Below are 18,428 nucleotides of genomic sequence, written 5' to 3'. Positions count from 1 at the left end.
ATATTATATTGTGCAGTTTAGAAGTCACTGGAACAATCATAGAGACTGATGGAATGATAAGAAGTTTCTATTTGACTTACATAACGATTCCAGAATGATCATAATAAAAGATCCGTAATTTAAACTTCTTACATTGTTCTAGAAGTTTCCGTTGGAAAGTTTTCTAGGAGTTTCCTTTCTATAGTGTTCTAGAAGTTTCCGTGACAACTATATATACAGATACCGAAATTACAGATCAGACATAGACATTGGATTCTCAGAAGTTTTCTCAATTGGATTGACACTTTTATTTACGAACAACATCATACTAGATTGTGACCTATTGGACGGAAAATTCTGTTTGGATTCCCGAGAAGAATTACGGATTAAGAAAAGACAAAAGATCGGACATATATTTTGACAGTTAAGTTGACATTTATATTTGTGTAATACTTCTTGTAAACTTGTGTATGATAAATCTTGTTAAATTTTATTATTGATTTGTGTCTTTTGTTGGCTACAATTTAAAGGTGATTTCTGGCCGTAACAGAAATTGGGGGCTCGTCTGGGAGAACGTTAATATCAGATTAAAATTTTTTCAGTATTTTTATTGCATTAGAATTAGCCAACAAAAGTCAACAATATGGCATTTGGTGCTGGTAAATTTTTGAAAACGCCAGACCTGAAAGGGTTTGATAAACTAAAGAAAGAAAAATTAGTGTTGATTGCTAAACATCTATGAGAAAACAAATTATAAAAAAATTGGTAATAGACAATTTAGTTGACTCAGAAATATTTGGTGAAGAGGCTCTTGAACTCAAGGTAGAAAATGTTGATGCTATCAAATTAAAACAGCTTGAATTAGAACATGAACTTAAGTTAAAACAACTGGAAAATGAAAAAGAAGAAAGACAGGCAGAACTTGAAATGAAGGAAAGGTAAGAGATGGAGAAGATGGAGAAGATGAAAGAAAAAGAAGATGAATTCAAATTAAAGCAGGCAGAACTTGAAATGAGGGAAAGGTAAGAGATGGAGAAAATGAAAATTGAAATGGTCAAAGAAGAAAGCAACACTAAAGTAGTGTCAAAATCAGAACATTTTTATTTTGATGCAGCAAAAAATATACGTTTGGTTCCCAAATTTTGTGAAAAAACAGTTGATAAATTTTTTCCACAGTTTGAGAAAATTGCTCAAAATTTGAAATGGCCGAAGCCTTTTTGGACTACATTGCTGCAAAGTGTCTTTGAGGGCAAGGCCACTGAAATTTACTCAGTACTTTCATCAGAAAATAGTTCTGATTATGACACGGTAAAACAAGAAGTTTTGAAAGCTTATGAGCTAGTGCCAGAAGCATATAGACAGAAATTTAGGTCTTATAAAAAGTTTGATTCACAAACCTATGTTGAATTTGCTAGGGAAAAAGAAGATATATTTGATAAATGGCTTACGTCAAAGAAAATAGATAAAAGTTTTGATAACTTAAGACAATTGTTGTTATTAGAAGAGTTCAAGCAGTGTGTTCATTTAGACTTAAAACACATTTAGATGACAAAACTGTTGAGACATTACAAGGTGCAGCTGTTATTTCGGATAATTATACCCTTTCACATAAAAAAAGTTTCAAAGGTCAAAATTTTGATACTTCGAGTGGAAATTACAAGAATCAAAGTACCGAGCGTACTGATAGTAAGCCTGTTGCACAGAATAAGAGTCAATCTAGTTATAATATGTCTAGTCCAAAATTTGATACTTTTGAGAAGAAGTCACTAACTAGTGATTATTGTAAGAAAAATGGTCACCTGAATCTCAAGGTGCCTTAGAACGTTTTCATCAAACATTGAAGAACATGATTAGAACATTTTGTCTTCAATTTTTCAGAGACTGAGATGATGGTGTTCACTTTCTACTTTTTGCGGTCCGAGAGGCTGTTCAAGAATCCCTTTGTTTTAGTCCCTTTGAGTTGGTATTTGGTCATACTGTAAGGGGACCTTTGAAATTGGTTAAGGAAAAATGGCTTACTGAACACGCTGACTTGAATCTTCTAGACTATGTATTTAGATTTAAAGAAACATTGTATACTGCTTGTCAAATTGCTCAGAAAAAAAAACTGTTAATAAGATGAAAATATGGTATGATAAAGATGCCAGGGACAGAGTTTTTGAGCCTGGTGATAAGGTACTTATATTTTTGCCAGTCCCTTGACATCCTTTACAGGCTAAATACTGTGGTCCTTATACCATAGAGAGTAAAATTAATAATTTGAATTATATTGTAAAAACACCAGGTCGGCGTAAACAAAATAGAGTGTGTCACATTAATATGTTTATACCATATTTTGAGCGTACCAATGAAGGTGGGAGTAAACCAGTTGCCACTTTAGTCATGGTTAAATTGGAGAACGATCATGACAAACCAGATATAATTGAACCACCTTTTGATTCTAAGACTATGGAAGAGACAGTTAGATTGAAAAATTCAGAAATTTTGTCAAAGGAGTAGGCCCAGTAAGACCCCTTTTTGGCCCCAAAATAAAGCAGTTTTGCAAAATTGTTAAAATGTAAATTTTTAGCTATTTATTGGAAAGAAGAATACTTCTGTTACATAAATATGGGCTGTTTTTGACAATACAATGCACATGTATCGGGTACTAGCATCATTAAGTCATGCTAAATTACTGAAATCTTCAAAATTTTAGCATTTTGGTTAATTTTTAGACGGTTTCCGTCTGAAATGGAAGTGGCCACATTTGTGTTCATTCTTAATATTTAAATGTAAGTTGTATTTGATGATAATACATAACATATATAAAGGTTGAGAATGAACACGGATGCGGCCACATTCATTTTTGACAAAAACCATCTGAAACTTGACATATTATGGCATATTTGATAGATTTGTCATATTTAAGCTTGAATTTGAGCGTCTTTAATGACTAAATCAGTTCAAATCTTTCACATAAACCAATTGAATCGACTGAAGTAGACACTTAAGTGTTTAAAAAGTGTCCAAAATCTTTCATCAGATGAACCTGAATTTTGAGGCCAAAATCGGCCCTTACCGGACCTACTCCTTTAGACTCCAAACTTGCACATATGACTTTTGAGCGTAGAGAAAAATTAAAAACTTTGGTATTTTCTTTTATAAAATCTTTTTCCAGATGTGCCAAACAAAACCACTGCTGTTTGTCATGATGTTGATGTAGGTGATGCTTCTCCAATTAAGCAACATCCTTACCGGCTCAATCCCCTAAAACTTGAATTTATGAGACAAGAAATTAAATATATGCTTCAAGCAGGCCATAATCTTGCCGGCGAAATGACGATTTAAATCGCCAAAGAATTTTGAAAATCGCTAAATCTCGCCGGCCGACTGACTTCATAGCGAAGTCAAATCGCTATCAAAATCGGTAAAAGGGAGACAACTTGTGATTGACAAGTCTCACAGGTAAAAAAAAATGGCGACTGACAAGGAAAATCTAGATTTTCGAAACGACCCAGGACTAATACTGTTAAAGATCAAATTAAATAAATACAACGGCGACTTTGTACATCCTCGGATATAACTTTCAAAACTGTTCAAATGGAAAACTGACCGTCTGTTTAAGTTATCGTTTTACGATGATTTTCATCTGAGGATGTTGCGTAATCACTCAGCTGATTTGTTTTATTTTTATTACCTACACGAGTCGATCAATTTTACTATTTGATAGGTAAAGGGTGGGAATTAACGGTAGATTTATTATATTCATTGAATAAAAATTGAAATATAAAAGGTAGAAATACAGCTGATGGATAATGTGATTGCAAACGTACGACACTAGACCAGATTGTGATCAGCAGTGGATTTTTTCTCATGACCACTTCGTTGATTGATATGGATGATATTTTTAAAAAATGATAGAAATTAGCTCTTTACCGGATAATTAACTTGAGATTGAAAGATATTTTCATTTATAGACTTACAATCTTTAACGATAATCTCAATTTACTAGAACTAACATAAATGTCCTGGACATTCAATAATGTTTTACAAAACAATGACAAGTGGTGATAAATTCCCAGTCATGTGAAATTCATCATATTTTTCTGGAGTTTTAAAAATAAATTGAGGCAGATGTACATGAATTTAATGCATCATAATCTTGTTAATATTACTAGGCTACTCCCTCATGTCCCAATCAACAAATTTTATTTAGAACACATTATGGTATCAATAAATAAATAACAACAATATATTGTCTAAACCTTTTTATTAAGAACTGTCTATATATACATTGTGTACAATAACATATGAAAAAAATGCAAGTACATCTTTTATTGAATATTAAACAATTTCCTTAGTGATAAGCTTGAAAACACGATGCAACCGAAACGGTTATGGAATCTCACTTCTCCAAGAAGTTGACCACTTCTCCCTTCTCTCTCATGGAAGGAGAAGTAACTTCTCCCTCTTCAAAATCCTAGATTAGGCCCTGGCTTGACAATGATATTATTGAGCCGAGTAACAGTGAATGGAGCTCTCCCTGTCTCCTTGTACCCAAACCAGATAAAACCTTTCGTTTCGTAACTGATTTCAGAAAAGTAAATTCAGTTTCAAAATCTGATTCCTATCCGATTCCAAGGATAGACGATTGCATTGATAATATTGGGCAAGCAAAATTTGTGAGCAAATTTGATTTATTGAAAGGTTACTGGCAGGTATCCTTAAATAAAGGCAACAGTAGTATACCGCTGTTCAACAGTCATAAATCGATTGAGAGAAAACAAATCCGGGTTACAAACTAAAACCGAGGGAAACACATAGAATAACACAGAGAGCTTGTGAAATATCAGCTTTTGTAACACCAGACGGCTTATTTCAGTATACTGTCATGCCGTTTGGTATGAAAAGTGCTCCAGCTACATTTCAAAGAATGATCAATAATGTTATAAAAGATTTAGACTGTTGTTATGCTTATATTGATGATCTTATTGTATGTAGTGATAGCTGGGAAGAACATTTAACACATTTATATGCTACTTTTGATAGATTGTCACAATCAAATTTGACTGTTAATCTTGGTAAAAGTACATTTTGTCAGGCCACTGTTGATTATTTAGGGCATACAGTTGCAATCAAGTGAAACCTATTATGGCTTAAATGGATGCAATTACCAAATTTCCTTCTCCTACAAATAAAAAATAATTTATGAGACATTTAAGCATGATTGGATTTTACAGGAAATTTTGTTCAAATTTTGCTACTGTTGTTCAACTATTGACTCATCTTTTACGGAAAGATTCTAAATTCATCTGGAGTGATAATTGTCAATACGCTATTGAAAATAGCAAATCACTTTTAATTAATAGTCCAGTTCTGATCACTACAAACTTTAAAAAAAAACAATTCAAACTTGCCGTTGACGCAAGATGTAGGAGTTGGAGCTGTTTTGTATCAAGAGACAGATGATAATATAAGAGAAACCTATATCATATTTTTCTAAGAAATTAGATAAACATCAGAAAAATTATTCAACTATTGCAAAAATTGAAAACAACACGTTTAATAATTTCATGCGTCCGAAGCGCTTTTCTGGATTTACCTTCATCAGGAACGCTCAAAGCCAAATATTTGAAATCCGAGGATATATAAGTACCGAAACAGTTGAAGAGCTATATGACAAAAATATCTAAAACAAATAGCCAAATTCATCTAAGGTCAACTTTGCCTGAGGGAGTTGAAAAAGAGTGTTTTGCACTGTTGTCTACACTTCAACATTTTGATGTATATTTAAATCCCACTATGCATCCTATTCTGGTTTATACTGATCATCATCCTCTCACCTTCATACATAAATTTGGTAAAAATATACCGATTACAGAAAAGAATAATGTCCAGAATACAGTTAGCAAGTAATTACAGAATAGCCATTATTTTTAAAGATAAAGAATAATGACCGAAAAAATTAAAGAATACAGAATTGAAGGACCCCGCATCCATACCTTCATTTAGATTCCGAGTTATGTCTATTGTGAACTCGATGAGTTCCTCATGGATAAAATGAAAATTCATGACTTGTTAAAATGATACAGAATTTCGGTGCTATTTCTGTGAATATCATTCAGAAAGCTAGATGTAGTTTTGTCTAGACCAGCATGACCCTATGCGGATTTAGATTGTCACTTCTTACAGGTATTAGTTTAAGGGGTTCTTGTAGTCTTTAAGAGATGTAATCGGAATCCAGCTTTGATTTTGTAGTCCTTTTAGTAATTTTTCTGCTGGGACTATTATACTAAGTTAGTATAATAGTCCCAGTTTTCTGTGATCTTTACATCTATCACGGTTGGGTGTAATATATTTTGTGAATCCATATATCTTTCTTAAATTCCTGGTCTGAAAAGTTTGTTCTTTCAGAAAAAACTTGCGGACTGTAACTGTTTGTTAAGATTTAGATTTTGAAAGAAAGAATCCGTGCAATGATTGCCGTCATCAGTTTTCTCAGAGTTGCAACCGCCTAGTTGGTCTCGTGGAAGCGTGTTCGCCTCGATTGGGGGAGGTTGTGGGTTCGAACCCCGGCCGGGTCAAACCAAAGACTATAGAATTAGTATTTCCTGCTTAGCATGTGGTTTTGAGGAGTAAGAGCAAAGACTGGTTGGCTCGGAGTCAGAATAATGTGTCCGGTTAGGGTGACCGTGTTACTGAACTGTTACCTTGTGAACTAGTAGTTTAAAAATCCGGCTCAGCGTATAGTACAAAGCAGGGTTAATATTCACATTACATTAACATGTGCTCGTATGTATTCTCGTCCTGAATATGCATATTTATTTGCCGCTGGACGTTTAGCAGCCAGCCATCTTCTTCTTCTTATTCAGGATGTCCACCCTATTTGCAGGGTCACCGCATTTAAAAAATTGTTTATTTTTAAGAATGCGTTATTAAAAATTTTTGTTAAAAATTTTTTTAGTTAAAATTTAAATAATAATAGTAACAGAGTTAGAATAGGACAAAATTAAAAAACTGGAACTTATATTTACACTATACATACTCAGACTGACGTGAGCTTACAAAATTTTACATTTATTTTCAAAATGGATAAAATACTAGCTTATCAGAAGTTAAATGTAGTTTTTTTTTAAATTCTCTTAGAAAAAAGAAAGTGTTATGAATTACTATTCAGTATTAATAATGGGTAAAATTATGTACTTGTGTGGTTTCATATATAGTTTATATGTTCTTAAAAAATTTAAAATGGTAAAAAACTCTCTAAATATTAGTTTTAAAAACAGTAGTGGTCATATTACATTGGTAGCAAAACTAATGATGAAAACAACACCATGGTTTATAATAATAACAACAGTACGACACATTCCGCCACAGCTTCAACTAGCAGCTCAACAGAACAAATCAAAAATGTAATGAAAGACATTACAGACGTATGGATTATAGGATCTTCGATCATTAAAGACTTAGATGCAAAAAAAATGTATCAATACAAAAGAGTAAAAGTAACTACTTTACATGACAAGACAGTTTTTGGTGCAACTAAATTCATAACATCAGGCAAAGTAAAAGCCAAAAATATTGTGTTCCAGATCGGATCAAATGACATTGAAGAACGACAGACAGAACTGGTCATTATGGAGATAGAAAATCTTATACAACAAACTAAAGAATGTGTACCTGAAGCTACTATAACATTTGGGGAATGCCTACCAAGAATTTACAGGGACAAACTACATACTGAAGAGTACAATGAACGTGGACACATTCTAAATCTAGAATTGTCAGAACTGTGCAAAGAAACAAATTGTCATTTCATAAAATATGATTATATTAGTCCAGATCATTTTAGAGATGGCATACATCTAAAAGGTTATGGTATTGCAATACTTGTTAGATGTATGAAAAGGGTCATTAATCCTTTAATTGGTGTAAAATCAGGGGATAGAAGAGATCAGAATATACATGGATCCGATTATAAAAAAGTACCAAATTATGGTCAGAAAGGTGTGCAATATATGCATAAAAATTATCAGGCACACACTGGTAATTATATGAAAAAAGATCAATTTAATAGTTACTATGGTCATAATCAAAACCAAAACATGTTTTCACAAAGTAATCATTCTAATAACTATATGAAAGATCAAGTTGAGGGTAATGGAAACAGAGATAGAATGCTTGAAATGATGGAATTTATGCTCCAAGAAATTAGAAATATGAGGTATTAAGTCATGCAATATCAAATGTACATGTAGGTACACTTGCATTTTAGAATGTAAATATTCAAGTTTTGATAAGAAAATTTTAGTCTGAATAATAAAAGGATTAACTAGTATTATTACAACAATAAGATGATTAAAAAAAAAAGTACATGTAATGAGATAAAATTGCTTATTTTTCAATATACATTGTACATGTTCGTGATGGGTGTTTAGAAAAATATATTAGTTTCATGAAGAAATGTAAAAATATCTGTATATATATTTTTTTGGGTGATTTATTATGTTAAAGTTAGTTCTACAGAACACTTGTAGTATTCAGTTAGTTCTACAGAACACTTGTAATATTCATTTTAACAATGAAAAGAGTTATTTCCCATAGACTGCTGTATTGTAAGCAGTCATGAATAAAAAAAAAAATGTTTGGAACTATTATTGCAGTTTAAATCTATCATGTTTATAGAAACATTAACCAAACTGTCTAAATATAATTGAAGGTTTTCAGGCTAACAAGAAGGTTTAATATATATCTGGCACTAGTCAAAATTAAAAATGAACAGGGTTCATAAAAAATTGTCAATTTCCTCATGGAATGTACATGGCCTTGGGGATAAGATGAAAGACCCAATATTTCTGGATTTTTTAAATAAAGATATAAATATACTTTTAGAAACCTGGAAGGGGGGATCAGAAGATTTTAAAATTGAAGGCTATAACAGTATCTCTAAAATACGAAAGAAAACAAAAAAAGCCAAAAGACATAGTGGAGGCATTATAGTCACAATTAAAAAACAATTTTATAAGGGGATTTCTTATCTTAAAGATGCTACGTCATCCCAGAATAGATTATGGTTAAAGCTTGATAAGTATTTCTTTGGACTTAATCAAGATATATATCTTTGTGCTGTTTATATTCCCCCTTTTTCATCAGCACATTATGATAGTGACTTAGAAAATCTTGAAAATGAAATTAGTTCATTTTCTATTGAAGGACAAATTATTTCAATTGGGGATTTTAATTCTAGAACTGCAATGAAAGCAGATTACATAGAAAATGACTCAGATGAAATAAATAATTTTGATGGTATTGACCTTCTTCCAGAGAGCTATATAACTGATATTGAAATCAGAAGAGTAAACCAAGATAACACTTTGAATACATTGGGGAATAAATTACTTGAATTATGTTCATCCTCAAGGCTACGTATACTCAATGGCCGTTTTTTGGGAGATTCCCTAGGATATTTTACTTATATGTGTAATACTGGGTTCAGTACAGTTGATTATGCCATTGCAAGTGAGAGTCTCCTGCCTGAGGTAAAATTATTTAAAACAAATGACTTTACATATTTATCAGATCATGTTCAAATAAACTTATATATGAATTGTTCTATTATATCAGATACATGTATGAAGAAATGTCTAGATGAAAAGAGATGGCATTTGATTAAATCATACAAATGGACAGAATTGTCATTTTCAAAATTAATTGATGTTCTATCAACAGAAAATGTTAGAAAGGAAATTTTAGATTTAGAGATGCAACATTTTGATAGCAATAAACTTAGCGTTGATGGTGCAACTGAAAAACTTACAAAAATTTTACAAAATATTGCAGAAAATACATGTAAAGGCATATCTAAACCAACTAAAAAGAAAAAGAAAAAAATTAAACAAGTATGGTCAGATAATACAGTATATGAAACAAAAAGACAAATAAACTATATAGGAAATAAAATCAAGAATAACTTAAATGACAAAAGTTTAAAACCTAAATATTTTGAATTATGTAAAAAACTAAAAAAAAATGATTAAACAGAAAAAATTTGAATATCGCCACAAACTTTATAAATCACTTTCAGATAATTTTAAAAATAATCCAAAAGAATATTGGAATGTTCTAAAGGCAATAAAAAAGTAACCAAATATTGAAGAAGATATTCCTGAAATTTTAATGAATGAAAATAAAATCATAAAACATTTTCAGGATCAGGGTACACCAACATCATATGATAAACCCTTTGTAAATAAACTGGAACGTGAATTAAACATTCTAGAGGATAATATTGAATTGAATATGGAAACTGATGCACCAATTACATTTGCTGAGGTAAAACTGGTCATTTCAAACCTTAAAGTAAACAAATCAGCAGGTCCAGATAGAATTGTGAATGAAATACTCAAACATTCACAACCTGTGATAATTAATTCTATTGTAAAAGTTTTTAATTTGATTTTAAAGACAGGTAATTATCCAGATTCATGGAAATTATCTTTCATGATCCCTTTACATAAAAAAGGTGACAAGTTAGACACTAATAATTATAGAGGAATTTCTCTTATAAGTAATCTACCAAAACTTTTTAATGCCATATTGAATAATAGGCTAATCAAGAGACTGACAAACAATTTAGTGATTGTCAGTTTGGTTTCAGAGAAAATCACAGAACAGCTGATAGCATCTTTTTATTGAAGTCCTTGATTAATAAATATCTACATAAAGAGAAAAAAAAGATGTATGCCTGCTTTATAGATCTGAAAAAGGCTTTTGATTCAGTATGGAGAACTGCTTTACTTTATAAATTATGCAAAATGGGAGTTGGCAGGTCTTTTTACAGAGTTATAAAACAACAATACTTAAATACTAAATCATCTTTGAAATACAAAGATTATGTATCAGAATTTTTTAATATTGCTAGAGGGGTTAAACAAGGAGACACCCTGAGCCCCACTTTATTTAATGTCTTCATAAATGATATTGTAAAAAATTTTGAGGGAAATGATTCAAGTCCCCTTAAGCTTATAAATAGTAAGGTGGGATGCCTCCTTTTTGCAGATGATCTTTTGATCCTGTCAGAATCGAAAGAGGGTCTTCAAAACAGTTTAAATAATGTTAAATTATATTGCAACAAATGGCAACTCTCTTACAAACAAAACAAAATCCATGATTTTCAGTCAGTCCAAACAAAATGGTGAAACATCACATATTTACTATGAGAATGAAGCCATAGAGAGCGTATCAGAATATTCATTTTTGGGAATGTTGATAAAATGTAATGGAAATTTATCACAAAGTACCTTAGAGCTGACAAAAAAGGCAAAAAAAGTATTTTTTGCAATAAAATCCTATACTAAATCATTGAATAATCTACCTATAAAAGTAGCAAATAACCTTTTTGATTCTTTAGTAAAACCAATTATGACCTATAATTCAGAAGTAACATATTTGGATACATATATTTCTTTTCATAGAGCCAAAAACAGAGCCTTATCTTCAGGAAAACAAATTAATCAACTTGATTTTACAGACAAAACCCCTATTGAAAATATGCATCTTAAATTTTGTAAATCTACTCTAGGAATAAGAAAAAATGCATCCTATTTAGGAGCAAGAGTTGAATTAGGAAGATTGCCTATAGAATGTTTTATTAAAACACAAACCCTTTTATATTTAGCTAGACTATATAATAATAATATTAATCCATTGATAAAGGAAGCTTTTTCTCTAGCACAGTCTCTAGATTTGACTGGAACTTATTCATGGTATACATATGCAAAAAATATTGTTGAAGAGACTAATATTGACCTTAATATTTTTTCTAATTGTAAGGACATAAAAGATGTAAATAAAATAAAAAACGATATAAAGTTAAAAATGAAAAATAGATATGAAGATTTAATTGAAACTAAATTTGAAAACATTGATGATAAAAGTAAATTTTATCTATATAAAAAACTTAAAAAGGATTGCAAACTAGAATCTTATCTAAATATATCTAATTTTCAGATAAGGAGATTGATCACTAAATTTAGACTAAGTGATCACTCCCTCTTAATTGAAAAGGGGAGATTTTTTAAAATCCCAAGAGAGGAACGACTTTGTCATAAATGTAAAATACTAGAGGATGAGAAACATTTTTTACTCTATAATTGTGATTATAATAAAACACTAAGAAATGCCTTTTTTGAACACATATGTACTGAAAATAATAACTTTAATAATTTAAATGAAGAAGAAAAAATTCATTATTTACTAAATCCATCAACGCCTTTACAAACAAATAAGTTAGGATCCTTCTTGAAAAAGTCATTAGAACTGAGGGCAGGGGACTCTTAACAACTTGTTTGTTTTTATAAATTTTGATGCTGTTTTTATTGTGTTTGTTTGATATGTATGAATATATGTTTATTGTGTTAATACATGTTGGTCACAAACTGTAAAGTTTATAAGACAATAAAATATTTGTTTGATTGATTTGATTTATATATATTATCACAATTTAAGATCTACAAGGTTATTTACAAGGGTCATTAATATTTATATACTCTAGTTATAATTTTAACTTAGAAGTAATTTTCTATATCACTTAATATTTAATTAAGTATATATATATATATCATAAGTAGTATAACACTTGTTATATTCCCATGACTGACAGCCACCCGCAATTGTTAAGCACCAAGAACTCTAACATTGATTGTTCATTTGTTTACCAGAAGTTGGGCTCTTTTAGCATGCAATGCATAGATCCAGTCTTTGGAAATTCGTTCTATATCTCTCAGCTGAGACACTGATATAAGGTTGTTCCTAGAACAGTCAACTACGAATTCAAGAAGGTCCTCCTCAGAATTAATTATACTGCGAAAAGGGATCTGATTATCCTCCAGTGGGGATTTCAGTCTATTGTGATGAATTTTTCTCACACTATTCAGACTTTCACACGTAACTAGGAAGTGTTTATAATCCTCAGGTCCTACCATGCACAATTTACATTCTGCAGATTTTGTTTCGTCAAATCGGTTGGTAATACTTTGGGTTTTGTATGTTCCTGTAAGTATCCTGGATTTTATTATCCCTTTGCTAATATCTCTTTTGTGATCTCTGACACTGCTCCAACAGAAGTTTGGTTTTTTAAAATTCCAGTTGTTAACTTCCGTGTATTTGAGTGTTGTTTTGCTTCTAGCAATTTCGGTCCATCTACTTTTCCAGGCTGTGTCTATTGCATCGTGAGTCAATCGTTTCCAATTTTTCTCTGGATTAATTATAATTTCATGTGCGGATGGGGGATCATAGGATTAGAGTATTTTGTCCACGTTTATGTACCAACTATTTGATTTATCGTCTTTTGTTGCTAGCTGTCTAATTCCAATTTTAAATTCAATTGAGTTTGGATCTTTTGATATTCTGAGAAATAGGGAAATGACAGCTTTATGTATTAGTTGTTCGATAGTTTCTGCTCCGAGCAGGATATAGATAGCAGCATCAGCAGTTCTTTGTTGTAAAGACAGAAGTTGTTTAAATGTCTTTTTCTGGAAAGTTTCTAATTTTTGGATATCAGTTATGGTAATGTTGAGAATTTCAATTCCATAGAGCATTCTTGGTACAACGTATGTTCGCCATAGTTTATATGATAATAGTGGATTTATACCATTTATTCCATGTAATCCTGCACCTAACAGTGAATACATTGTAGTTCTTGCAGCAGAGATTCTTTTCTCTATTTTTGGATTGTTTTTCTCTTGTCTTTTAATACCTAGATGTTTAATGTTCTGCTTTTTGCCTATTCTTTCATTAAAAAGTTGAAGATTTATTTCTTTATTCTTCTTGTTAATCAGCAGTATTTCAGTTTTTTTTGCTGTTTATTATTACCCGGTTATTTTTGGTACAGTTTTCAATGATGCGGAGTTGGATTGAGGCATCATGTTCTGAACCAGCACATAGCATTATGTCATCTGCGCACGTTGGGCAGCCCTAGTAATTGGTTCCAATTTTAATTCCATTGTTTGTGGATTCAAGAGTATCAAGGATATTTTTATTATAAGCCTTATTTCGAGATGTATCCCTGAGATTTAACTTGAGTAGTTGTTTTGTTATATAATTCCTTAATCAGTAACCATGTTGATCCATTAATTCATTGGTGATATAATTTCCAAAATAGATGTATATGGTCAACCACGTCAAATGCTTTTTCTGCATCCAGAGTTATTAGAATGAGACACTCGTTTTTATCCTTGGCTTCATTAATTGCTTCAGAGATGAAGAGAGCAATATTAATTGAAGATGCGCCTTTATTGAAACCTTTCTGAAGCTTGTTTTGATGCTTATTTAGGGTACTTTCGATTCTAGCTCTAATACAAAGCTCTAATATCATGAATATGATAGAAATAACTGTGATGCCTCTATAGTTGGATGGTAAAGTAGGGTCTTTGTCTCTTTTGTGGACAAGAGTCAGCAGGCCTTTTTTAATGACCTCTGGTACAAGTTTAGTATAGATGATATTGTTAATCAAGGTTACCAGGTATTCAGCCAATTCTGTGCCACCATAAATTAGGTGTTCTGCAGTTAAGCCGTCTACATCACCAGCCTTTTTTCTTTTTAATATAGATATACGCTTAGAGATTTCTGTTGAGGTAATAGGTTGGATTGTTATTTCTTGGTTTTCACAGATGTTAACAATGATTTCCACGTCTATCTTGACAAGATTATCATGATCTATGTTGAAGGAAGGATTTGAGTTGGTCTTAGCTAATTTTTCAAAGTGTTCTTTGAAGATACTATTCATCTCATTTGGAGTTGGTGCTTCTTTTTCCTCAGTTCTAAGGATTTGGGTGAATTGAGAAGAAGAGGACCGTTGAGTTTTTATAAGTCGAAAAAACAGATCCTTGTCCCTGTCTGAAGCCATCATAATCTCTTCATGAAGTTTAATTCTTTTGTCAGTACTTTGTTGCCTTTGTATTGATCTCACTGTACGTTTTGCTTCTAGTTTCATCATGTTCTAAATGTTATTTTTTGAAGGAGGTGAACCAACCTTTTTCCATAGGTAGAATGCCTTTTTTGAATCACCTACAGCTTTAGCTAATTGTGGAGACCAGCTGATCTTCTTCTTTCTATTAAATTTGGATTTCCTACGTGGATAGCATACATTTAATGCTTTATTAAGACCAGATATTAGCTGGTTTGTAGCTTGTTCAATACCGTAAGGTGTTCTCATGTTCAGATATTTTTTATCCTTTAAATTTTGTTCATAGTTTGCTTTTTCTACCTTTTCCCAGTTAATCTTAGTCACAATATCCCCACTGTGTTGTTTTTGTGTAGTCTGTAATCTAACAGAAAAGTCAGCAGAGACGGGATAATTGTCTGAGGTGTTATGGCCTTCTCTTAAGATTTTCACATGCATATATTCTGTTGATTCGTTATCATTCTCTCTAGGTTTTGTTAGAATGTAGTCTATCTGGGATTTTGAATCACCTTGATGGTATGTATGGTCTATTGGGTAGTTAGATGGTAGCATAGAATGTCCTTACAGACGTTTTTAAATAGTTCATCTTGGGTGTCCTTGTATTGTCTATGAAATGAAGCATTAAAATCGCCGGCAATTATCATCGAATGAGTTCTTTGATATTTTAGTAAAAATTCTTTCAAGATGTCTAAAGCTGCTCTAGAAGCGTCATGTCCTTTATCGGTACCTCTTGAGGGGAGATATACATTTATGAGACATATTGGGTCTTTTGTATTTGAAATTTCGATAGCCTGTATTCTGTTATCTCCATCAGGAAGTTGAGAGAACATGGTCGACATGGACTTTCTGTACAAAATTGCAATACCTCCATGTCCTCTTGGTCTACTGATTGGGGGTAAGGGTTCATTATCATCAATTTGTCTTGAAAAGGTTATAAAATTTTGATTTTGAGAATGGAGATGAGTTGATGGATTGACAGTAATACTGTTATTACTATCAAAGGGAGGTAGTTGTGTTGCAAACTCAGCTCTAGGATATATCATTTGTGAATGCTGGGATTGCATGTGATTACTTGGTATGAGACTTTGTGTAGGTGCCAGTTGAGTTCTGTCTGGTTGTCTAAACATATAAGGTGGTGGAGCTGGAACTGAATGCTGGAATAAAGGATGGATTGGTGGTTGTATCCAATGGTTTTGAACTGATGGTGGAGAAGGATGTACTACATGTTGAGAGTGTTTTGTATGTACAGGGCCTTGTTGGTTCATATGTGCTGAGCCTTGCAAGTTGACTATGTTTTGACTTTGTTGCCTAAGCGTTAAGTATTGATTTTCTAGGTGTTGCAGTCTCAAATTTGTCATTTCACGTCCAAGGTCTTTGATTCTGCTATCTAATTGTGTACAATGACAGTTGGAATAGTTAGTATTGTTGGATGATGGAGCCTGTCTATAATTATGATGGTCAGGACTATTTTGGTGGTAATCAGTTTGACCAAGCTGAGACAGTTTCATGTTTCTAATTAAGTTGTTATTATCTAGTATGGTGTTCTCTAGAGAAGCAAAATGTGCTTCAGCTACGCCAAGTTTGGATTTTAAATCATCTTGCTTCAAGATCTTTTGTTTCTTTGGTCCACTTTGTTTGGGTTGTTTTATGGAGTTAGTATCTGAATGAGTATTTACAAACTGCAATATTGGAGAAGAGTTATTTCTAAGAGCTCCTATATTTGTTAGTTGTTGAGCAGTATGCAATTTAGTGCATGTATGGTCTTGTCGCTCTTCACTGGAGATACCACGTTGAGAGTCTGATTTTGGAGATTTTTCAAGTTTTTTGTTGATCTGAACTGATTTAACCATAGTATCTGGGGAGCATGAAGAACCAGTAAATTGAACCATGTTTCCAGCATCTGTTTCTGTTTCACAGATGGATATGTCTTTTAATAACAAGTAACACTGTAAAAAATTTACAAGTTACACTTAAAATTTCATGTAGGTCCTTGATCTCTCTACCATTTGCTTCTACACAGAATGCTGTTTTGTACAAATTGATTCTGTAAGCTTGTCTCCTATCAACCCTATGTCATGTGTGATTGGTTTAATACTGAGTGATTCTTCAACTATAAGATTGTTTTTGTCCCTTTTGAAATGAGATATAGTTAGTTTCTTTGAGTTTTCATAGAATGCAAGGGTATGCTTATGAAACATTAAAAACGCAGCAGGGATGAATTTCATAACAAGGGTTCCTCTTTTGAATTCAGCCTGTAAATTAAGCTGTTCAGTAGCATCAATCATCTTTTGGGCTGCTTTGGTTGGATTTAGTGTGTAATTAGTTACAGTTGATTTCCCTTGGTTTAATATGTTCGGAGTGAATTGACTAGAGAGTTGCAAACGTTCGCTGTTTTTCTGTCGTGCTTTGTGTTTTGCAACTGCTAGACTTGGTGTATATCTATATGGAGAGATCTTCTCTCTGTGTGATCTTCTTGGGGAAGACATTCTAGATTCAGATAACAGCAAAGCAGTCTTTACTATTCTGAAGCTAATAAAACTTGACAAATTTATTTACTTAGTTCCTTTCCTTTCTCTAATAACTCTGGTTAGATTTTGGACAGCAAAACTGTTTTTACTATCCTTTACTTTTGACTAAAATATATAAATTTAAATTTGTTGGTGTACCTTTTGGTGCACAGATGACACAAAGTATGTGAGCTATGTGTAAGATAGGTTGATCTCTATAGACAGCAAAATTGTTTTTGCTATGATCTTGATGAATATACTGTTGAATTAGGTTATATGTTGATTATAATATGGATTATATATATGAGCTAATGTAATGAATAGGATAATCTCTATAGACAGCAAGAATTATTTTTACGAGAATTGATTCAAAAGATGATGTAGAGAATTAGTTGTTTGATTGAGTTTCTAGAGTATATTTGAGTTACTCTATGGACAGCAAAACTGTTTTTACTATCCTATATTATTATTAGGCAGATAATTGAATTTGTAGAATAGACGAATACAGTGAAGTTGTTCTTAGCGGAAAGCAAAACTTTCTCTACTATCCTGTGTTGGTTAGAAACTGATGTTTTATATGTTAACACTAGAAGTGATGATTTTCTAAGACAAGATAAAATTGAGAATGGAAATGGGGAATGTGTCAAAGAGACAACAACCCGACCATAGAACAGACAACAGCAGAAGGTCACTAACAGGTCTTCAATGCAGCGAGAAATTCCCGCACCCGGAGGCGTCCTTCAGCTGGCCCCTAAACAAATATATATACTAGTTCAGTGATAATGAACGCCATACTAAACTCCAAATTGTACACAAGAAACTAAAATTAAAAATAATACAAGACTAACAAAGGCTAGAGGCTCCTGACTTGGGACAGGCGCAAAAATGCGGCGGGGTTAAACATGTTTATGAGATCTCAACCCTCCCCCTATACCTCTAGCCAATGTAGAAAAGTAAACGCATAACAATACGCACATTAAAATTCAGTTCAAGAAGCTGAA

The 18,428-nt window shown here is 32.2% G+C and overlaps 1 protein-coding gene across 2 annotated transcripts in view; it reads left to right on the top strand.

The window, feature by feature from the left end:
• Positions 1-245: 245 nt before the first annotated feature.
• Positions 246-18,428, top strand: part of LOC127713498 (afadin- and alpha-actinin-binding protein B-like) — a 54,970-nt gene continuing 36,787 nt past the window's right edge. For both annotated transcript variants that reach the window (XR_007987496.1, XM_052219789.1), the window contains exon 1: positions 246-1,001. Coding sequence is in view for 1 of the 2 variants with exons in the window: in XM_052219789.1 (XP_052075749.1) it covers positions 925-1,001 (77 nt within the window). In the remaining variant the exon portion in view is untranslated. The remainder of the gene's footprint in view (positions 1,002-18,428) is intronic.

The sequence above is a fragment of the Mytilus californianus genome, unplaced genomic scaffold (genome assembly GCF_021869535.1).
Source record: "Mytilus californianus isolate M0D057914Y unplaced genomic scaffold, xbMytCali1.0.p SCAF_1, whole genome shotgun sequence".
Lineage (NCBI taxonomy): Eukaryota > Metazoa > Mollusca > Bivalvia > Mytilida > Mytilidae > Mytilus > Mytilus californianus.
Note: the sequence above shows the minus strand (reverse complement) of the source record. Positions and strands in the feature narration are given on the sequence as shown.